Source organism: Fusarium oxysporum, chromosome 2 (genome assembly GCF_000149955.1).
Source record: "Fusarium oxysporum f. sp. lycopersici 4287 chromosome 2, whole genome shotgun sequence".
Lineage (NCBI taxonomy): Eukaryota > Fungi > Ascomycota > Sordariomycetes > Hypocreales > Nectriaceae > Fusarium > Fusarium oxysporum.
Genome location: NC_030987.1, coordinates 3,697,454 through 3,712,663, shown reverse-complemented (window position 1 = coordinate 3,712,663; position 15,210 = coordinate 3,697,454). Strand labels below are relative to the sequence as shown.

The following is a 15,210-nucleotide window of genomic DNA, read 5'->3' as shown; positions in this document are numbered from 1 at the left end:
TGATGTCATTAGGTGAGACAATGATTCTTTCTGGTGATTCTGTGAGAATGGAAGTTGGTGTTTTGATATTAATGATGCTTCTGATACGCCTGCCTACAGTGCCATTGTGCCTACCCTGCTTCGTTTTGGGAAGTTGCCTATCTGCAGAGTATCGGGGTTTCCTATTCGTGAATTCATGCTGGTACCTTCCATTGACTGAACTTGGGTCTTTCCTCTCTCCCAACTCCTTTTCTTTCTAGCAAGGGAAGGTTTCAAAGAGCACTTGCCTGTTCCTTTCCATGTCAGTCATGTTCTCGTGATACAGAATTGTGATGCTAAATCACACCAACTCAAAGAACCATGCACTCTTACACCTTCACATCCATCACCAAAAGAAAACGACGCCGGCTATTTTCGATATCCGTTCGCAGCTCTTTATGCCTGACCAGAATCTTTCTCCGTGCCTAATGATGCATCACCGCCTTCCCCTGCGCTCAAAGAGACGCAAACTCGTGTTTAGCGTAGACAGAATGGGACGAGACAAGGGCGTCTGAAAGGGGCCAGCTCATCGATGGTTCCCCACCGCAAGCCGTCCAGCGTCACCGTCTCTCTTGAAAGTATGACCCTGCAGCAGCAGACGCACGCAGCAGACCAGGCCACAGCTTGCTTGTCATGGTCGAAATCGCTCGCCTGGCAGGGTCCTTTGGCTGGCTTCAAAGAATGAAGGTTCCGGCATGGTGGGATGAATGGACCACAGTCGCGACACCCACGCCTAAAACCATGCACAACTGTCGTCAAGTCAAGCAACGACCCCTGACGCTCTTCGGCAAGTCTGGGGCAAAGTACAACCACAGCCCTGCGCTGACATCTGGGCCTAGGCCTAGGCTTGGGTTTAGTTAGGCTTGGGCAGTGGTGGCTTTGCAGCGAAGTGAGCAGTCGCACACCTGCCTTGCGTTGCAATTCATGGCATCCAGCCCCTTTGTAGGGCGGTCCAGCTACAGCGTCATCACGAATCCCACGTCTTTAGTGTGGCTCAGGCTGCCAGAAAGGCCCAAAATAATGAAAGCCTAAACGTCAGAAGCCCAGCGCCTCCGCCGCCCGCTCCGCCCGTCCCCCGTGTCGTCCCGCCGCGACTAAGAGCCAACTATCCACTCAGCCCACACACACTCTTGTCCAGTCACAATCCATATCCACCATTATTGCCGTTGGCTGCCCGTTTTAGGCTTTGGACCTCATCTTTACCATTGATATTAGCAGGGCGTTCATCGCAGCTCCATTTCCAATGACATTCTGATGCCTCAGGTCTTTTTTGATATATCTCACCCGAAAAGTCTTACCCATTTCATCACGATAATACCATATTTTTGAAAGCTCCTGATGCACTGATATTCATTGCGCCTCCGGCTTCGTTCCCCGCGACTTCGACCGCTTGTTCAAGACCCGCTCTTCACCGACCGTTGCATTATTATCCCAACCTCCTCGGGCGATATTACCGACCACAGCAACATTTTTTCTTTGCTTTCTCTTGAATGAGTCAAGCAAAGATTTCCTCTATCCTGTTACTCACTTCAAAAAACCTCTTTTTCAATTGATAAGTTGGTTGTGTCTGTGTGGTTACTTGGCGGGCTTTCACCCCGTTGCCGTTTCGCTGGCTTGCACATTCTATTTTTGCAATTATATACGTTTCCTACCTGCGCGGCTGCTATTTATCCATATGCATCTCCAGGTTTTGTTTTTATAACAGGCAAAAGTTGTGAAACGATACAGAGCGTGGTGTATGCAGTATCACAAGTATCGACTTACAATTGCGTTTTCGCCACTAAGCAATCGCCAAATCATTAAGTGTTAAGCCATTTCAACGTGGCTAACTGTTGATATCGATTCTTATTGTGCCTGAACACAGCAGTACGCAGCAGGTTTCAGTGCCACGGCCATGGCTCAGGCCGGCGTAATAGCGTCCGAGCCACCGCAAACGCTTCGCTCACAAACAAATGCATTGTCCGGTACTCAGGGATTTTTTCGAAAGCTCTTTGGTAGACAGAGTGGCAGTAATACGCCATGTAAACCTACAGAGCAGCCAAAGAGCCCTCAGCATGAGGTCGACTCGGCTGACCTTGATAAAGGCGGGTTGATTCGCCGAATGTCTCGAAGGGTTGTGCCTGGACTACCTCGGGCGCAGACATTCAAGCGCCAAGTGTCAGAAAGGAGGACTAACCTGTCGCCTATTGAGCCAACTCCAGATGAAAGACGAGCTGTGTCTATGGACCGACGCTCTTACAGACCACGATCACCGTCAGCCTCGCAGCCCGCAACCAACCCTCGTGTCAGCGCCCCAAGTTTTCTCGGCTCCCCCCAGGACGAAATACCCCGATTTGTCCCCTCTATATCCGTCAGTGATGTTACAGATGAGCCGCCTAGGGAACCTGCTGATGGAATACTGCACCCGGATGAGGAGATGACCCTTGCGGACGAGTGTCCAGCACAAGACACCTTGTCTGACACTCGTTCGATAACAGCATCCCAGTACGACGCTATAATCCACGAAGAGCTCGAGAAGACATGGATACTGAATCTCAGTATGCACTTCCGAGACCGGTCAAAGAGGGAAAAGTTCTTCGTTACGTATCGTGAGCGTGATCACCTTTGGCGGCGTGTAACGATCTCGCTTGATTATCGAGATGCGCCACCAAACTCCCTGGAAATGGATTTGATCAACACGCATTACCAACGAGAGAAGAGTGCAAAAATTTATGAGGCGATCAGGGAAAGCTTGAGGGACATTCAATTTTATGACACTGTAACAAATTTGAAGCTTCAAACAACAGATGGAAGGCTTCATGTACACGTAGTTGAGGATGGCAATGTCGGTATTTACGATAGACTTACTAAGATCAAGCTAATGATATACAGGAAATTATACAATATCCCACTGTTGCCCAAATCAAGCATTTGGGTTGCCGCCGCATTCGAGAAAGAGACATCACTTTTGAATCCCACATGTCAGGATTTGTTTATAAAGTCAATGTCAACGGTCACACGCTCATCAAAAAGGAGATTCCAAGTCCTGATACCATAGACGAATTTCTGTATGAAATCAATGCCCTCAATGCTTTAAGATCCTCACGCAATGTCATCCACTTCTACGGTGTGGTTGTGGATGATCAAGATCAGAATGTCAAGGGTCTTCTTATCAACTATGCGGATCAAGGAGCTCTTATCGACGTCATCTACGAGCATTGCAAAGATGGTGACTACGATCTGCCTTGGGCGACGAGAGAAAGATGGGCCCGACAGATCGTGGAAGGGCTGTCTGACATTCACGAGTCAGGATTTGTGCAAGGAGACTTCACACTATCGAACATCGTTATAGATGGTTATGGCGACGCGAAGATCATCGACATCAACAGAAGGGGATGTCCAGTAGGCTGGGAACCTCCGGAAGCAACACCTCTCATTGAGAGTAACCAGCGCATCACCATGTACATCGGCGTCAAATCGGATCTATACCAACTTGGAATGGTGTTGTGGGCTTTAGCAACGCAGGAAGATGAGCCAGAAGCACAGGGGCGACCGCTGATACTTGGCCCCGAAGTAAATATCCCGGACTGGTATCGACAAATGGCAGAAGTCTGTTTGAGCAATGACCCGCGCATGCGACTTCAGGCGTCTGCTCTGTTAGAGATGTTCCCTCGGCAAAGGGAAAGCGAAGAGACTGGACAACTGAACCCCCCCGAGTCGATAATTGACGAAGGCTACACCTTGCATCAATATCTCGTTGATGGATATCATCCAGACAACCTTCCACAAATCAGGACGGTCGAACCCCCTAACGACTGGTCGTACGTGAATCAACCCGGTGCGGAAACAAGTCCTGTCAGATACGAACCATATTACTACACGCGCGGACGCTCTCCCCCGAGCCCGTTGCCGAGTAATTGTGATGAATACAATTCGCCCCGCGGCCTATACGACATTGCTGCCTGGGCAGCGAATCGGAATATACCTTCATCTTACAGTGATGTGGGACCTGAAGGAACACCACTTGACGAAACGCCTACTGCCAACAAGTTAGGACTCATCGACTCGGATGCACTCACGGCTCCCGACTCGGCTTTGGAAAGGCATGAGACCCCAGCTACTTCGACTTCAACTCCAAGCCCAACCCGAGGTGTGGATTTAGGAGATGATTTGCATGCCATTGCCATCGCGAAAGTTGACAAGGTTCATGCAGGCCAAGGAGAATTCGCGAGCAGCGGCAACGAGGATAATACAGGAATAACGTACAACGAATCAGCACCCGGCTCAACACAGTCGGGGAATGTCACTCCTGGAGACAACGGCACAGTGATACGGGATGGCGCGCAAGACACCAAGGAGGATGCACCGGGAGAAAGGGCGAACGGAGAAAAAAGTCTTTTGTCAGCAGAAAAAGGAGAAGATGTTGGAGGTGAAGAAACCAAAGAGGCGCAAGCCTTGTATCAGGAAACAGGAAACACATTGGAGGGACTACCCAAGAAGAACGACAGCCAAGAGACTCAAATGCTACAAGAAGGGGGCAAAACAGAGGATCATCAGACGACGTCTGCAAACGAGAGGGACGTCTCTGAGGAGCCAAACACAAAAGCAGAACTGGATGCGGAACAAAACGCGGCAGAAAAGCAAGGGTCCACAGTACCTGGAACCGATCAAGCTACAATGGAGAAAGAGATGATAGCAGGGAAAGCAGACAACCGAGAGAATGGAAAGGTGACCGAGGGGGGTGTCGAAGGCACTAAATCTGTACCGGAGATTCAGATCTCACACTTATTGACTCACGATGAACCGACGAAAGAAGAGAATATGACTGACGACGTGTCCAAGGGCGCGAACTGTCCGTCCGGACTCTAATGAATGTCTATGAACGACATGGTTTGATGAAGGTTGAGTTTGAATCCATTTGTATTGACTATGCTATACTTTACTATGTTTGTTTCATATGTTTTTAGCGGGATATAGGCAGGCATTTTGCATAATAGGGCGCAAATATAAATACTGTTGATCGAAATATATACTCAGTTCTGGTACAATTACCTTCCTACGTGTGCATAGCATAATAATCGATTTCTGTTTAGCTTTTCTATGCATATTCTTTCTATAACCGACCAGAGAGAGACAGATTCTCGATTTCGAGGACCTCCGAGTTATCGACACAAACAGCCCAATACGGCGGACGTTCCATAGGAATGCTGTATTCGAGTTATCCATGCGTGCTATCGTCTTGTGCGAGGGGTTTGCGAAGATATCAAGAACGCGTGCCTGCTACACAAGCTAATCCAGGAATTCAAATCGACTCATATCCTCCACGACGAGACCTTCTCCGACTGGGGCAGAGCCAACACCAAGAAAGAACCAGAGATCATTGACCTCTGAGATGCTTGCTCTGCGGGTGGCGCCTTGACAGGTTCTGTTGTCTTGTGTCTCTACTTTGTTGCTCTCCGCCTGCTACGTCGAGTCTGGAACGAGAAAAAAGGTTAGACTGAAGATCTAGTTCACCTCGATGTTCGACACGTCAGCGACCTCGCATGCATTGCTACATCTTTCGCTGCGACCTAGTTGACAAGTCAAGCTTCAAGCTGACGAGGCGCCCTGAAATGTCACCTGCACAAACATATTACCGAGGCTGCAGCACCACCTTGGCCGTGATCGCTATCGTGAGAAAGTACAACTGGCTTGCTACCACTTGTAGCCCGGTGACCATAGAGGATGGTTTCAAAAGCTGGCTCAGAATGTGGTGATTGTGTAGTTTCGCTCGTCGGAGCCACTTCTTACATTCGGTTCTGTTATAAATTACCCAAGATCTCTAGTTCATCGCAATATCCAGTATAATCAACTGAGAACCTGCTCTTTGGTATGAGGGCTTCTCAAACAACTTCACCTCATACCAAGGGTTTACAACACAGCAAGATAAGCAATACCTGAACAGGCATCGCAAGTGCGTTCGCATGCACAATCTCATGCCGCCGTTTCGTACAACCGAAATTTGAGAGAGCAACCGCACAGTTTGCGTAGCCAATATCGATAACCAGAATGAGGTCAACAGAAAACCTAAGCTTTGAGCTTGCCATCAGAAGTCTTGTGATAGTATCCTCTAAAATAGGGTGACGTTAGAGGATCTAAGTCTAAGTTTCGACTTCTTATCCTAAAGCTTAGGATCGTACCCTCTAAATCTTTACATGAGGTTAGGAGATGAGAATAGAACGTTCGCCCCGCGGGACATGGGCACGCCGTTCTACTGATCAGTCCGAGCCCTGCCCGGTATAGACGTGCACTATATGCACTACGCGAAACAGTAGACCAGCTTCTCCGAGAGGACATACCGCGCAAGCTCATTGAAGCAGAGCCTGTCGATACTGAGGGTGAGGCTATTAATGAGCTCTGAAATGAGGTCATCACAACACCTTCAAATGATCTAAACTCCAGCTTCTAGGAGAAGCTGGTATATACATGTTTCCGCTTATGCGATGCGATCTCGAGGATCCAATTCACCGACGCTGCATCGCAGCAGCTATCGCAAAAGATGAAGACCACGCGGATTACCTACGCCACGGAGTGGTCGAGCTGGGGGTAAGTAGAGATGCTACCAACACCCTTCGCGAGATCTCAACAAATGATGCAATATTCCCTGAAGCCTTATGAACGTGGTCTACACGTGCTGCGCTTGCAGTTATTGCACTGCGAGTCATCAGACGCATCGGCGATGATTTACGCTCTACTAGCATTATAACACTAAGCTCGGAGTCGGTCTTCCAATATACAGGTCATGCCATTAGCCTTTTTGCAGAAAACACAACTACTAGAGCCATTTGCGTTGGGGTTCGACCCAACTGCTTGATCCCAGGGCTCACCACGATTGCAAGTCGGGAACGCAACCTGGCGGCTTATATGCTTCAACCTCCTGTAGCAACGACTCTAGAACCTCGCCAGCGCACTGCGCCGATCACTACACATATCAGCTATACTTCAGCAGACTTCTATAGAGAGAATAAAGAGAGGCTAGAAGCCCTCCTTCTACCTGGGACTCAACCAGAATCTCTATAAGACATCAATACTACAGTTACTGAAAAAACTGCATCAAGGCAGCATCTGACAAGCTATCAGATTACAATCGGTGGATGAGAGACATATATCGTCATGTTATACATGAACACCGCCCAGAACTACGGGACCCTGACTGGTTAGCCCCAGTATCGCGCAATGGACGAAGCCACTTTCAATGGGTAGTGATAGATGGACGTTGCAATCAAGGTCGATGGCCATGAACCGGGGTCACCACCTATCATGAAAGAGTTCATGAATATTGCTAAACGCACTGATGATACGAAAGTAATCTCTCATCTCGAATCTGCCCATGAAACCTGGCGCGAGAAGTACCAGGCCATTTGTCCAAACCATCCTGTCAAAAAGGCCAAGTTCAACAAGCGGGAACTGAACAAATGGCTCTCTTCTTAATGCTGCCATTGATGCCGAAGTATCGAGACTTAGCAATAAAGAAGACTGCGCTACTAATAGCTTATCAGTTACGCGACAATCTTGTTGTATAGTTTACGAAGATGCTGCAGCTTGAAAAGCGCATCTGAACAAATGAGCTATGAAACATCTTATCCTAATCTTTAGGAGTCTTATCGTAAATTTGACGAGAATTATCATAAGGCTTAGGATAACATCGTGAGGCCTGGGGGGAAAACTCAAGTATAGGGCGCTGTATGAAATCGTTACGATAAATGGGCTATGCTGTAAGGAGTATGTTGTTTTGCATATAGCTTTAGAATTGTTCTAGAACCCATCAACAAACTTGACGTTTAACATCACGTGAGATGATCTGTGATGGACGAATGACTGTGGGGGTCGAGGGTCGAATTTTCCTCTGCCTGAATTTTGATTGATGATAACGGAGAAATAAGGCCAACATTGAACTGCAACTTTGAAGTTGGAGGCGAATGTGGAGCCGCTTAAGCTTGGCGAATCCCGATCTTTGTGTTTCTGTTGGGGAAACTGGGGAGAATGAACCAGGGGTATAAAAGGTACGTACTATCCCTGCTCAGGGCAGCTGGAGCTCGGGAGAACGGGACTGACTCTGAATGGAATCGACAATCCCATTCCATTCGGACTCGGAGCACGGTAAAAGAGTAACCGAGAGAGTCTAGAAACCGAGACCCCTCAAATGGACAAGTCATGTCAGTAAACAGCCAAATGGGCCGAGGTATCGTTCGATCTGGGGGAAGAGAGGTTGTATTGGGATTAGGAACGAACCCTGAAGTCGCGATAGGGCTGATATGTTGGAGGTCCATTTTGCTGTTCTTTGCATTGGGATTCAACAATTGACAATATTCACAATCTGATGAATCTCGGAATGAGAATCATATGACGTTCTCAATTAGACCCCTATAGCTCGAGCACATGGCATGATAACTCGGGATTTGGCGGACATTGTAGTTATAATATCAAAATGTGAGGTGAGGTTGGCCAAGGATCCCTATCAAGATTTGAGAGGCATGCACTGTACAGTGAGAACTGTGCATTGACTGGCACTGACTGATGCTAGATCTTTGAGATAAGCGTGTGACTGCGAGTGAGTGTGTGTGTGTGCCTACGTCAAAGCAGACGGGAACGAGCCTCGGCATGCCCGGTTCTCAAACGGTGCTCAACCAGAATTGAAGTGATTTACTACATATCGACAGCTCAATCGGGATCAATTCGCCACTTCAACTGTCAATGCAACATATTTTCGTGTGCCTGTCTTGGCCTGTATCGTTTCGTTTGTGATACTGTCCACCCTCATCGTCATCAACGTCTAAAAGTCCATCTACCAACAAAACGCCTTGGATATCGATGACCTCCAATAGATCGGGGCTTTTTCAATCATGCCATGCGAGATCCCACAATCGACTTCGGCAAATAGCATCGCCTCTAACAAATCAGTGGAGATGTGGACTCAGCATATTTTCTTCTGTTTTTTTTTTTTCCTTTTTTTTTTCTTTCTTGAGGCTTGACTTAGATCCAGTCTCAGTCTCGAAGCTCAGGCGGCTCCGGGTTTTTCGTGTGAGCTCCCCTGCATGGAAGACATGCACTGGCGCGTTGCCTCTTGCAGGGCTAGATGTAGATGTGCCGTCCCTAGAAATAGAAGTACTCTCAAACTCAAAAATGGGTGACGAGGTACTTCGTCAGTGGCAGGGGTACCCAAACGGTACCCGGGCGCCCAGCCGAGCCCCACACTTGATTGGAGCCGCCAAAAAGTTGTTGGGGAAGCAAAAAAGGTTGAGGGAAGGAGCGATCAGGTCGACGTCGACCTTTCGTCCCAGCTACAAGACCCAGTATCTGTCCGAGCAGACGTCGCCCAGTTGATCTTGTATTTGCGGAGAAAGGCCGATAGAATTTCAACACAATGAATCGCCTATTCATTGTACGCTACCTTAGCTATCGTGGGCTGATTACTGGCATCATTGCTTCGTCTAACTGACAGGGCATAAGGAAGATCTCGGTAACTCGAGATGGAGAGCGGGGAGTTAGATGAGATATACATCGTAAGTTGTTGGAGGTATGGTCATCTGAATTACAGTGCTTGTCAAAGGTTGATGTGAATCACTTACAGCAGCTGTTGTGACAGGTTCAGTTTTGACTTCTAGAAGACAATGACACAACCAATTGATATCAGTTTCAACCAATTGAAACGCCAACATGCTCAACTACCTCCAACAAGTCCTGCAACTCGCTCAGCCCAATATCAAAACTCCTGATAATGGTTGAATTCACAATTGTCCATATCAGCGAAGGGTTCAGCACTGTACTGTACAGACAAGTCCCTGAATTCATGATGTGTAAGCGCCTCCATTGATCAAGAGGGTTAGGTTGCCGGGAAGCGACGGGAGCTGCTGTTGCCTTTTCTTGGTCCGCCCGCCCCAATGGAATTTTTCCCCCTTTGATAGGGAGACGGCAGGCGTGTGTGACATAATACGCCAGATTCAACCTCACTCACAACTCGATACAACCACAGATAGCATAGGCCTGTTTGAATGGATAGTAGCATTCCATTTGCTTCATCCTCATCAATCTTCACAAGCAAAGAATATCTCAGATCGCCGAGGTTCGAAGCGTCATGACGACTTAGACACGATCGTAAAGGCCTATCAGTCAGACGTCAACAGAATACAAGCTTGCCCCAACTTTGTCTTGAGCTTCCCCAACTCAAAACTGACACGCATTCTGGTCGAAAGGAAGAGCTTACCTGGCCTCGTTGTCATTCATCATCTGATTCTGTATCGGCATATGCCATCGTCTTCATTTGCCTCCGCCTCCTCGCTTGAGAAGTCGATTCACACAAACCCCAGCTCTTGATGACCAAAACGGCTTCGTTTTACTTCACCAACCTTGAATTCGCCGCCACAACAAGGGTTAATTGTCAATCGGAGGTCCCACCCAGGCCCTGTATTTTTCTTTGCCCCCTCACTGAAGAAGCGCTGTTCGGTGTCTCTGTCGCCGCTGAGAAGGAGGCAGAACAGCCCGGACAAGGCCTGAGACTAGGACCCTCCACTTGCAACCCTCCACTTGTCTCACGCCTCCCAAGCCCACTACACCCCCCTCCCCAGTCTCTACCGCTTCCTCGTCCTCATCCAATTCAATCGATTCTTTCCTGCGCCCAGCTCCGGCTCGGGTCTGTCTCTGATAGTATAAAGTCCTTTTAGAGCCCTCCGCCCCAACCAGAACTACTTCTCGACCAACCTCCTCCAGTTCCTTTCCCCTCTTATAAACCCTTCACCCTTTGTTTAGGATACTCTTCATCCTAAAAAGGTTCAGTTTTCCCTTCACTTATCCGAGTAACCATCAACTTGGTGGTTCTCTGTGTTGGGTTCCTATATCTTCGAGTCGACGACAGACACTTGCCATCGCCAACCTATAATCGACAATTCAATCGATATGGCGACAGCTACTGCTGCGGGCAAGAATGCCCAGCCATTCCCTGATGGCACCAAGGACTATGTTCCTCTCCGCGCTGGCGGTGCCAAGAAGGATACCAATAAGGTCCATATTGCCGATACTCCCATGACCTGGAGCAACTGGCCTCAGCACATCAACTGGCTCAACACCACGTTGGTTATCTTCGTTCCCTTGGCCGGCTTCATCTCCGCCTATTGGGTTCCTCTTCAGCTCAAGACTGCCCTTTGGGCTGTCTTCTACTATGTTCACACTGGTCTCGGCATCACTGCTGGTAAGTCAACACCCAATGAAGCACTGTATCCAAAACCTGGATACCATCGATCAGTTACTTACAATACCAGGTTACCACCGACTTTGGTCTCACTCTGCCTACAAGGGCACTACCCCTCTCAAGATCTATCTCGCTGCTGTCGGTGCTGGCGCCGTTCAGGGTTCCATCCGATGGTGGTCATATGGTCATCGTGTTCACCACCGTTATACCGATACCGACAAGGACCCCTACTCCGTTCGCAAGGGTCTCATGTATTCCCACATGGGCTGGATGATCCTCAAGCAGAACCCTAAGCGACAGGGCCGTACCGATATCACCGATCTCAACGAGGACGCCGTCGTTGTCTGGCAGCACAAGAACTACATCAAGTGCGTTCTCTTCATGGCTCTCGCTTTCCCCGCTCTCGTCGCTGGTCTTGGCTGGGGTGACTGGTGGGGTGGACTCGTCTACGCTGGTATCCTCCGTGTTTGCTTCGTTCAGCAGGCCACCTTCTGTGTCAACTCTCTTGCCCACTGGCTCGGTGATCAGCCTTTCGATGATCGCAACTCGCCCCGTGACCACGTCATCACTGCTCTCGTCACCCTTGGTGAGGGTTACCACAACTTCCACCACGAGTTCCCTTCGGATTACCGCAACGCTATTGAGTGGTGGCAGTACGATCCTACCAAGTGGAGCATCTGGTGCTGGAAGCAGCTTGGTCTTGCTTATGAGCTGAAGGAGTTCCGTGCCAACGAGATTGAGAAGGGCCGTGTCCAGCAGCTCCAGAAGAAGCTTGACCAGAAGCGTGCCACACTCGACTGGGGTATTCCCCTTGAGCAGCTCCCCGTTGTTGACTGGGACGACTTCGTTGCCCAGGCCAAGGCTGGAAAGGGTCTCGTTGCCATTGCCGGTGTTATCCACGACGTTACCGACTTCATCAAGGACCACCCCGGTGGCAAGGCCCTCATCAACTCCGCCATCGGAAAGGACGCTACCGCTATCTTCAACGGTGGTGTCTATCTCCACTCCAACGCTGCCCACAACCTGCTGTCTACCATGCGTGTTGGTGTCCTCCGCGGTGGTTGCGAGGTTGAGATCTGGAAGCGTGCTCAGTTCGAGAACAAGGATATTACCTACATGAACGACTCTGCCGGTCAGCGCATCATCCGTGCTGGCTCTCAGGTCACCAAGATTGTCCAGCCCGCTGCCAGCGCCGATGCTGCTTAAGCGGTACAATCTTATCTAACGACGAGAAGAGGAGGAGGGATAATTGGTCGATGTGCAATGTGGAAGGATACGAAAATCTTCATGTCAGTAGAGACATGTCGTTGAAAGGGTGTGGGGATACAGTCAGCCACAGATCACATGTCAAAACATGGACTGTAGGCGGGCGCCACACCCATCCCTGGAGGAAGAGATAAAAGCACAGCACGTTTTTAACGCGAAATCATAAATTCGACTCATGAATGGCGTTGGGGGGTTTCTTTGTGTTTTGAGACTACTTAGCTTTTGACGGCTTTGGACAATACCATAAGAGAATGGTTAAACATGAAATCAGCGAGTTGCACAACCACCACTTGGTTCTTCATCAGATAGTATGACTACTCGGAAATACAATTTTTTGAATAATATCAAATCTCCAATCAACTATGTGAATTCTATCTTGGCTATATGTGACATTTAGTATTTAAGTGAACCTATGTAATGTGACCTAAGGTATGTAGTCTAAAGCTGCATTATGACAAATGCTGGCTATATAACACACGTATCAGAACATTTGCTAAGCCCCTGAATACTTTCATAATTTCTTTCAAATTCTTGAGGAAGTAGCTCGCTGTATGTCAGAGCTTAGGTATCTATCAGTTGTCAAATCAGTTTGCGACTGGCTCAGCGTGTTGTCCTCTAGATCGTTCGTGCTGCACGACATGTATGCTTGATGCGGACTGTCCACAAGACTAGCCAGGGGCCTGGTGTTCTCTGACTTCATCCGAATGACCTCGGGGCACATCTTTTCAGATAATCCTGCCCAATGCTGGCGTGCGACCGGCGTCTTTTGCCCTTTGTGGCCACGCAATGCTGCGTCTGACAAGATCCTCACATTTCTGGACTCGACGTTGGTGGAATGGCATGTAGCGCAGACAGGGGACATGTTCCAAGAGATGGAAAGCTAGCGGGCTGCCTCGGCAAGGCACATCGGCTGAATATCTGTAACGTTGTTTGTCTTGACACTGCGAGCTGAGTCTAGCAGCTGTCAACGGTGACTTCATGGAGTGGCCATTCGTGCTTTCTGTACTGCCAATTCAGAGCTCTTGGCCCATGCCCCATTTGGCGTCTGACGATAACACAACAGGCGCCCATCATCACCTGTGCTGCCCAATATGTGACCGTCGTCATCGAAGCCCACACGCCACACAGGGGTACGATGGTTGTCCAACTTGGATATCTCTTGGAAATTGTGTTTAACCTGGCCCGGTTGCCCCGACCATTGCCGATCATTATGAGAGCCTGACTTTGCGAGACTGGCGCTGAGTCCGGAAGTATGGTGCTGATGTTGATGGTAACTATGTGATGGTTGCAGCTGAGGCGTGGTAGCTTGTTTTTCTGTTGGTGTCGCAGTTCCGTTTGTTCTTGCTTGTGGTGTCGAGTCTCTCGTTGACATGTGTGGTGCTGACCGAAGGAGATCGGCTGCAGACCACGACTTGCCATCGTCTTCTGAGTATGGCGTCTCGATTCGGAAAACGCGCGCATAGCCATCCTGGCATGCTGTCGCAATAACATCGTAACCTCTAATATTGCCCGCAGCCCATGCGACATCCCGCACCAGACCCCGATGACCCGTTAATTCAACAGCAAGATAGAATTCTTTCTGGGTCTGTTGAACGCCAATAGAAGTCGCAACAATATCCCGCGATCGATATACTTTGACGGTGTCCATTGCAGCCACCACGAGACCTAAGGAATCCGAGGGTACGCCCGCGCGCAGAGCTGTATAACATGGTTCTGGGTTAGGGTCGAAGCGCACACGAAAGGCGAGTTCTTCTCCTCGATTTGGTTTTGGAGCGACGCTGAATTCGTCGATAGATGCATATTCTGAGAGGTTCTCGGGCTGATCGTTTTCGTAAACTGTTAAACGTCCGTCCGTCGCCAGGAGCGCAAGATATGTATGCCTCGTCTCCTCATTATGCTTCATTGAAAATGATCGGTAGGGGGCTTTGTTCGATCGTGTATCAAACGCCGGCTTTCCATTACCAGCTCGTCCAGTACAAAATCGCCGACCAGGCGCAGCAGAGGGATCCTCGGCCCATAACCGGAACCACCCTTCAATACCGAGGGAAGCGATCAAATTAGGGTAAACAGTCGCAGGGAGCCATTGAATCTGCAAAAGTGAGGGAATAACGTCAGCGCGCGTGTGCGATAGAATGGCACAGGAGGAAAGAACACTACGAGACAAGAGGGTTTATTAGTAAAAGGGGGATGCGTTACCTCTATAATCTCGCCGCCATGTGCAGTCCATGTATCGCAAAGGCGCCATGTGCCATCCTTGTGACGGTTAAATACGCGGATCTTGCCATCTACTGAGCCAGTCGCGCAGCGATCGCCGTAGGTGTTGAATGCGACGGCTTGGACGAGATCTTTATGGCCGTGTTGGAGGTTGAGGTCGAAGGCTGGTGTTTCCTCGCCGGGTGATGGAGGGATTGAGGCGGTCATTGTGAAAGTGCCTGGACTATTGAAGTGGTGTATAGTGAGAAGAAGCGGCCAGTTTGTTGTGTTTTGTACTATAACCGAACTCCGATATCGTCGTTTGATGTCTTTAGGTGGTGGTGATGTGTTGTTGACTTGGAACCTGCTGAAGCTCCACAGCGGCTCAAGCTCAGCTCAGCTCGGTACGTACCGCAGCCTGTCAAAATGCAGGTTCCCCACGTGAAGTGCCTATGCCTGAGTAAGTCACCCAATCAATATGAGGCATCATGATATGATCAAGATTGCTTTATATGATAGAATACTCTGAC

The 15,210-nt window shown here is 49.1% G+C and overlaps 5 protein-coding genes across 6 annotated transcripts; 4 read left to right on the top strand and 1 right to left on the bottom strand.

The window, feature by feature from the left end:
- Positions 1-32: 32 nt before the first annotated feature.
- FOXG_08525 (serine/threonine protein kinase) lies at positions 33-5,097 on the top strand. 2 transcript variants are annotated; one of them, XM_018387503.1, is made up of 3 exons: positions 249-805; positions 858-2,842; positions 2,890-5,097. In XM_018387503.1, the coding sequence occupies exons 2-3, from the start codon at positions 1,913-1,915 to the stop codon at positions 4,864-4,866; spliced, it is 2,907 nt and encodes a 968-aa protein (XP_018245360.1). In that variant the 5' UTR covers positions 249-805; positions 858-1,912; the 3' UTR covers positions 4,867-5,097. The 2 variants fall into 2 exon arrangements, with proteins under 2 accessions (XP_018245359.1, XP_018245360.1); XM_018387502.1 differs by having other exon boundaries at positions 33-2,842.
- Positions 5,098-6,462: 1,365 nt separating this feature from the next.
- FOXG_08524 (uncharacterized protein) lies at positions 6,463-6,995 on the top strand (the record flags this gene model as incomplete). Its single annotated transcript, XM_018387501.1, has 2 exons — positions 6,463-6,582; positions 6,816-6,995. 2 exons carry the CDS (start codon positions 6,463-6,465, stop codon positions 6,993-6,995), a joined length of 300 nt encoding a protein of 99 aa, XP_018245358.1.
- Positions 6,996-9,159: 2,164 nt separating this feature from the next.
- FOXG_19823 (uncharacterized protein) lies at positions 9,160-9,360 on the top strand (the record flags this gene model as incomplete). The annotated part of the gene is made up of 1 exon (XM_018400099.1): positions 9,160-9,360. One exon carries the CDS (start codon positions 9,160-9,162, stop codon positions 9,358-9,360), a length of 201 nt encoding a protein of 66 aa, XP_018245357.1.
- A 10-nt stretch (positions 9,361-9,370) lies between these two features.
- Positions 9,371-14,425, top strand: FOXG_08523 (acyl-CoA desaturase). The gene is made up of 2 exons (XM_018387500.1): positions 9,371-11,221; positions 11,292-14,425. The coding sequence occupies exons 1-2, from the start codon at positions 10,930-10,932 to the stop codon at positions 12,425-12,427; spliced, it is 1,428 nt and encodes a 475-aa protein (XP_018245356.1). The 5' UTR covers positions 9,371-10,929; the 3' UTR covers positions 12,428-14,425.
- Positions 12,805-15,038, bottom strand: FOXG_08522 (uncharacterized protein). The gene is made up of 2 exons (XM_018387499.1): positions 14,684-15,038; positions 12,805-14,576 (listed from the first exon to the last, which is right to left on the bottom strand). Exons 1-2 carry the CDS (start codon positions 14,906-14,908, stop codon positions 13,464-13,466), a joined length of 1,338 nt encoding a protein of 445 aa, XP_018245355.1. The 5' UTR covers positions 14,909-15,038; the 3' UTR covers positions 12,805-13,463.
- Positions 15,039-15,210: the final 172 nt, after the last annotated feature.

What these genes read in the sequence shown, in the direction of transcription:
- FOXG_08523 (XM_018387500.1), top strand. Translation starts at nt 10,930, where the DNA reads ATGGCGACAGCTACTGCTGCGGGCAAGAATGCCCAGCCATTCCCTGAT. An exon ending in TGGTCTCGGCATCACTGCTG is followed by an intron (nt 11,222 to 11,291) that starts GTAAGTCAACAC and finishes TTACAATACCAG; the next exon opens with GTTACCACCGACTTTGGTCT.
- FOXG_08525 (XM_018387502.1), top strand. Translation starts at nt 1,913, where the DNA reads ATGGCTCAGGCCGGCGTAATAGCGTCCGAGCCACCGCAAACGCTTCGC. An exon ending in ACGTAGTTGAGGATGGCAAT is followed by an intron (nt 2,843 to 2,889) that starts GTCGGTATTTAC and finishes AATGATATACAG; the next exon opens with GAAATTATACAATATCCCAC.
- FOXG_08522 (XM_018387499.1), bottom strand. Translation starts at nt 14,908, where the DNA reads ATGACCGCCTCAATCCCTCCATCACCCGGCGAGGAAACACCAGCCTTC. An exon ending in ATGGCGGCGAGATTATAGAG is followed by an intron (nt 14,577 to 14,683) that starts GTAACGCATCCC and finishes TCACTTTTGCAG; the next exon opens with ATTCAATGGCTCCCTGCGAC.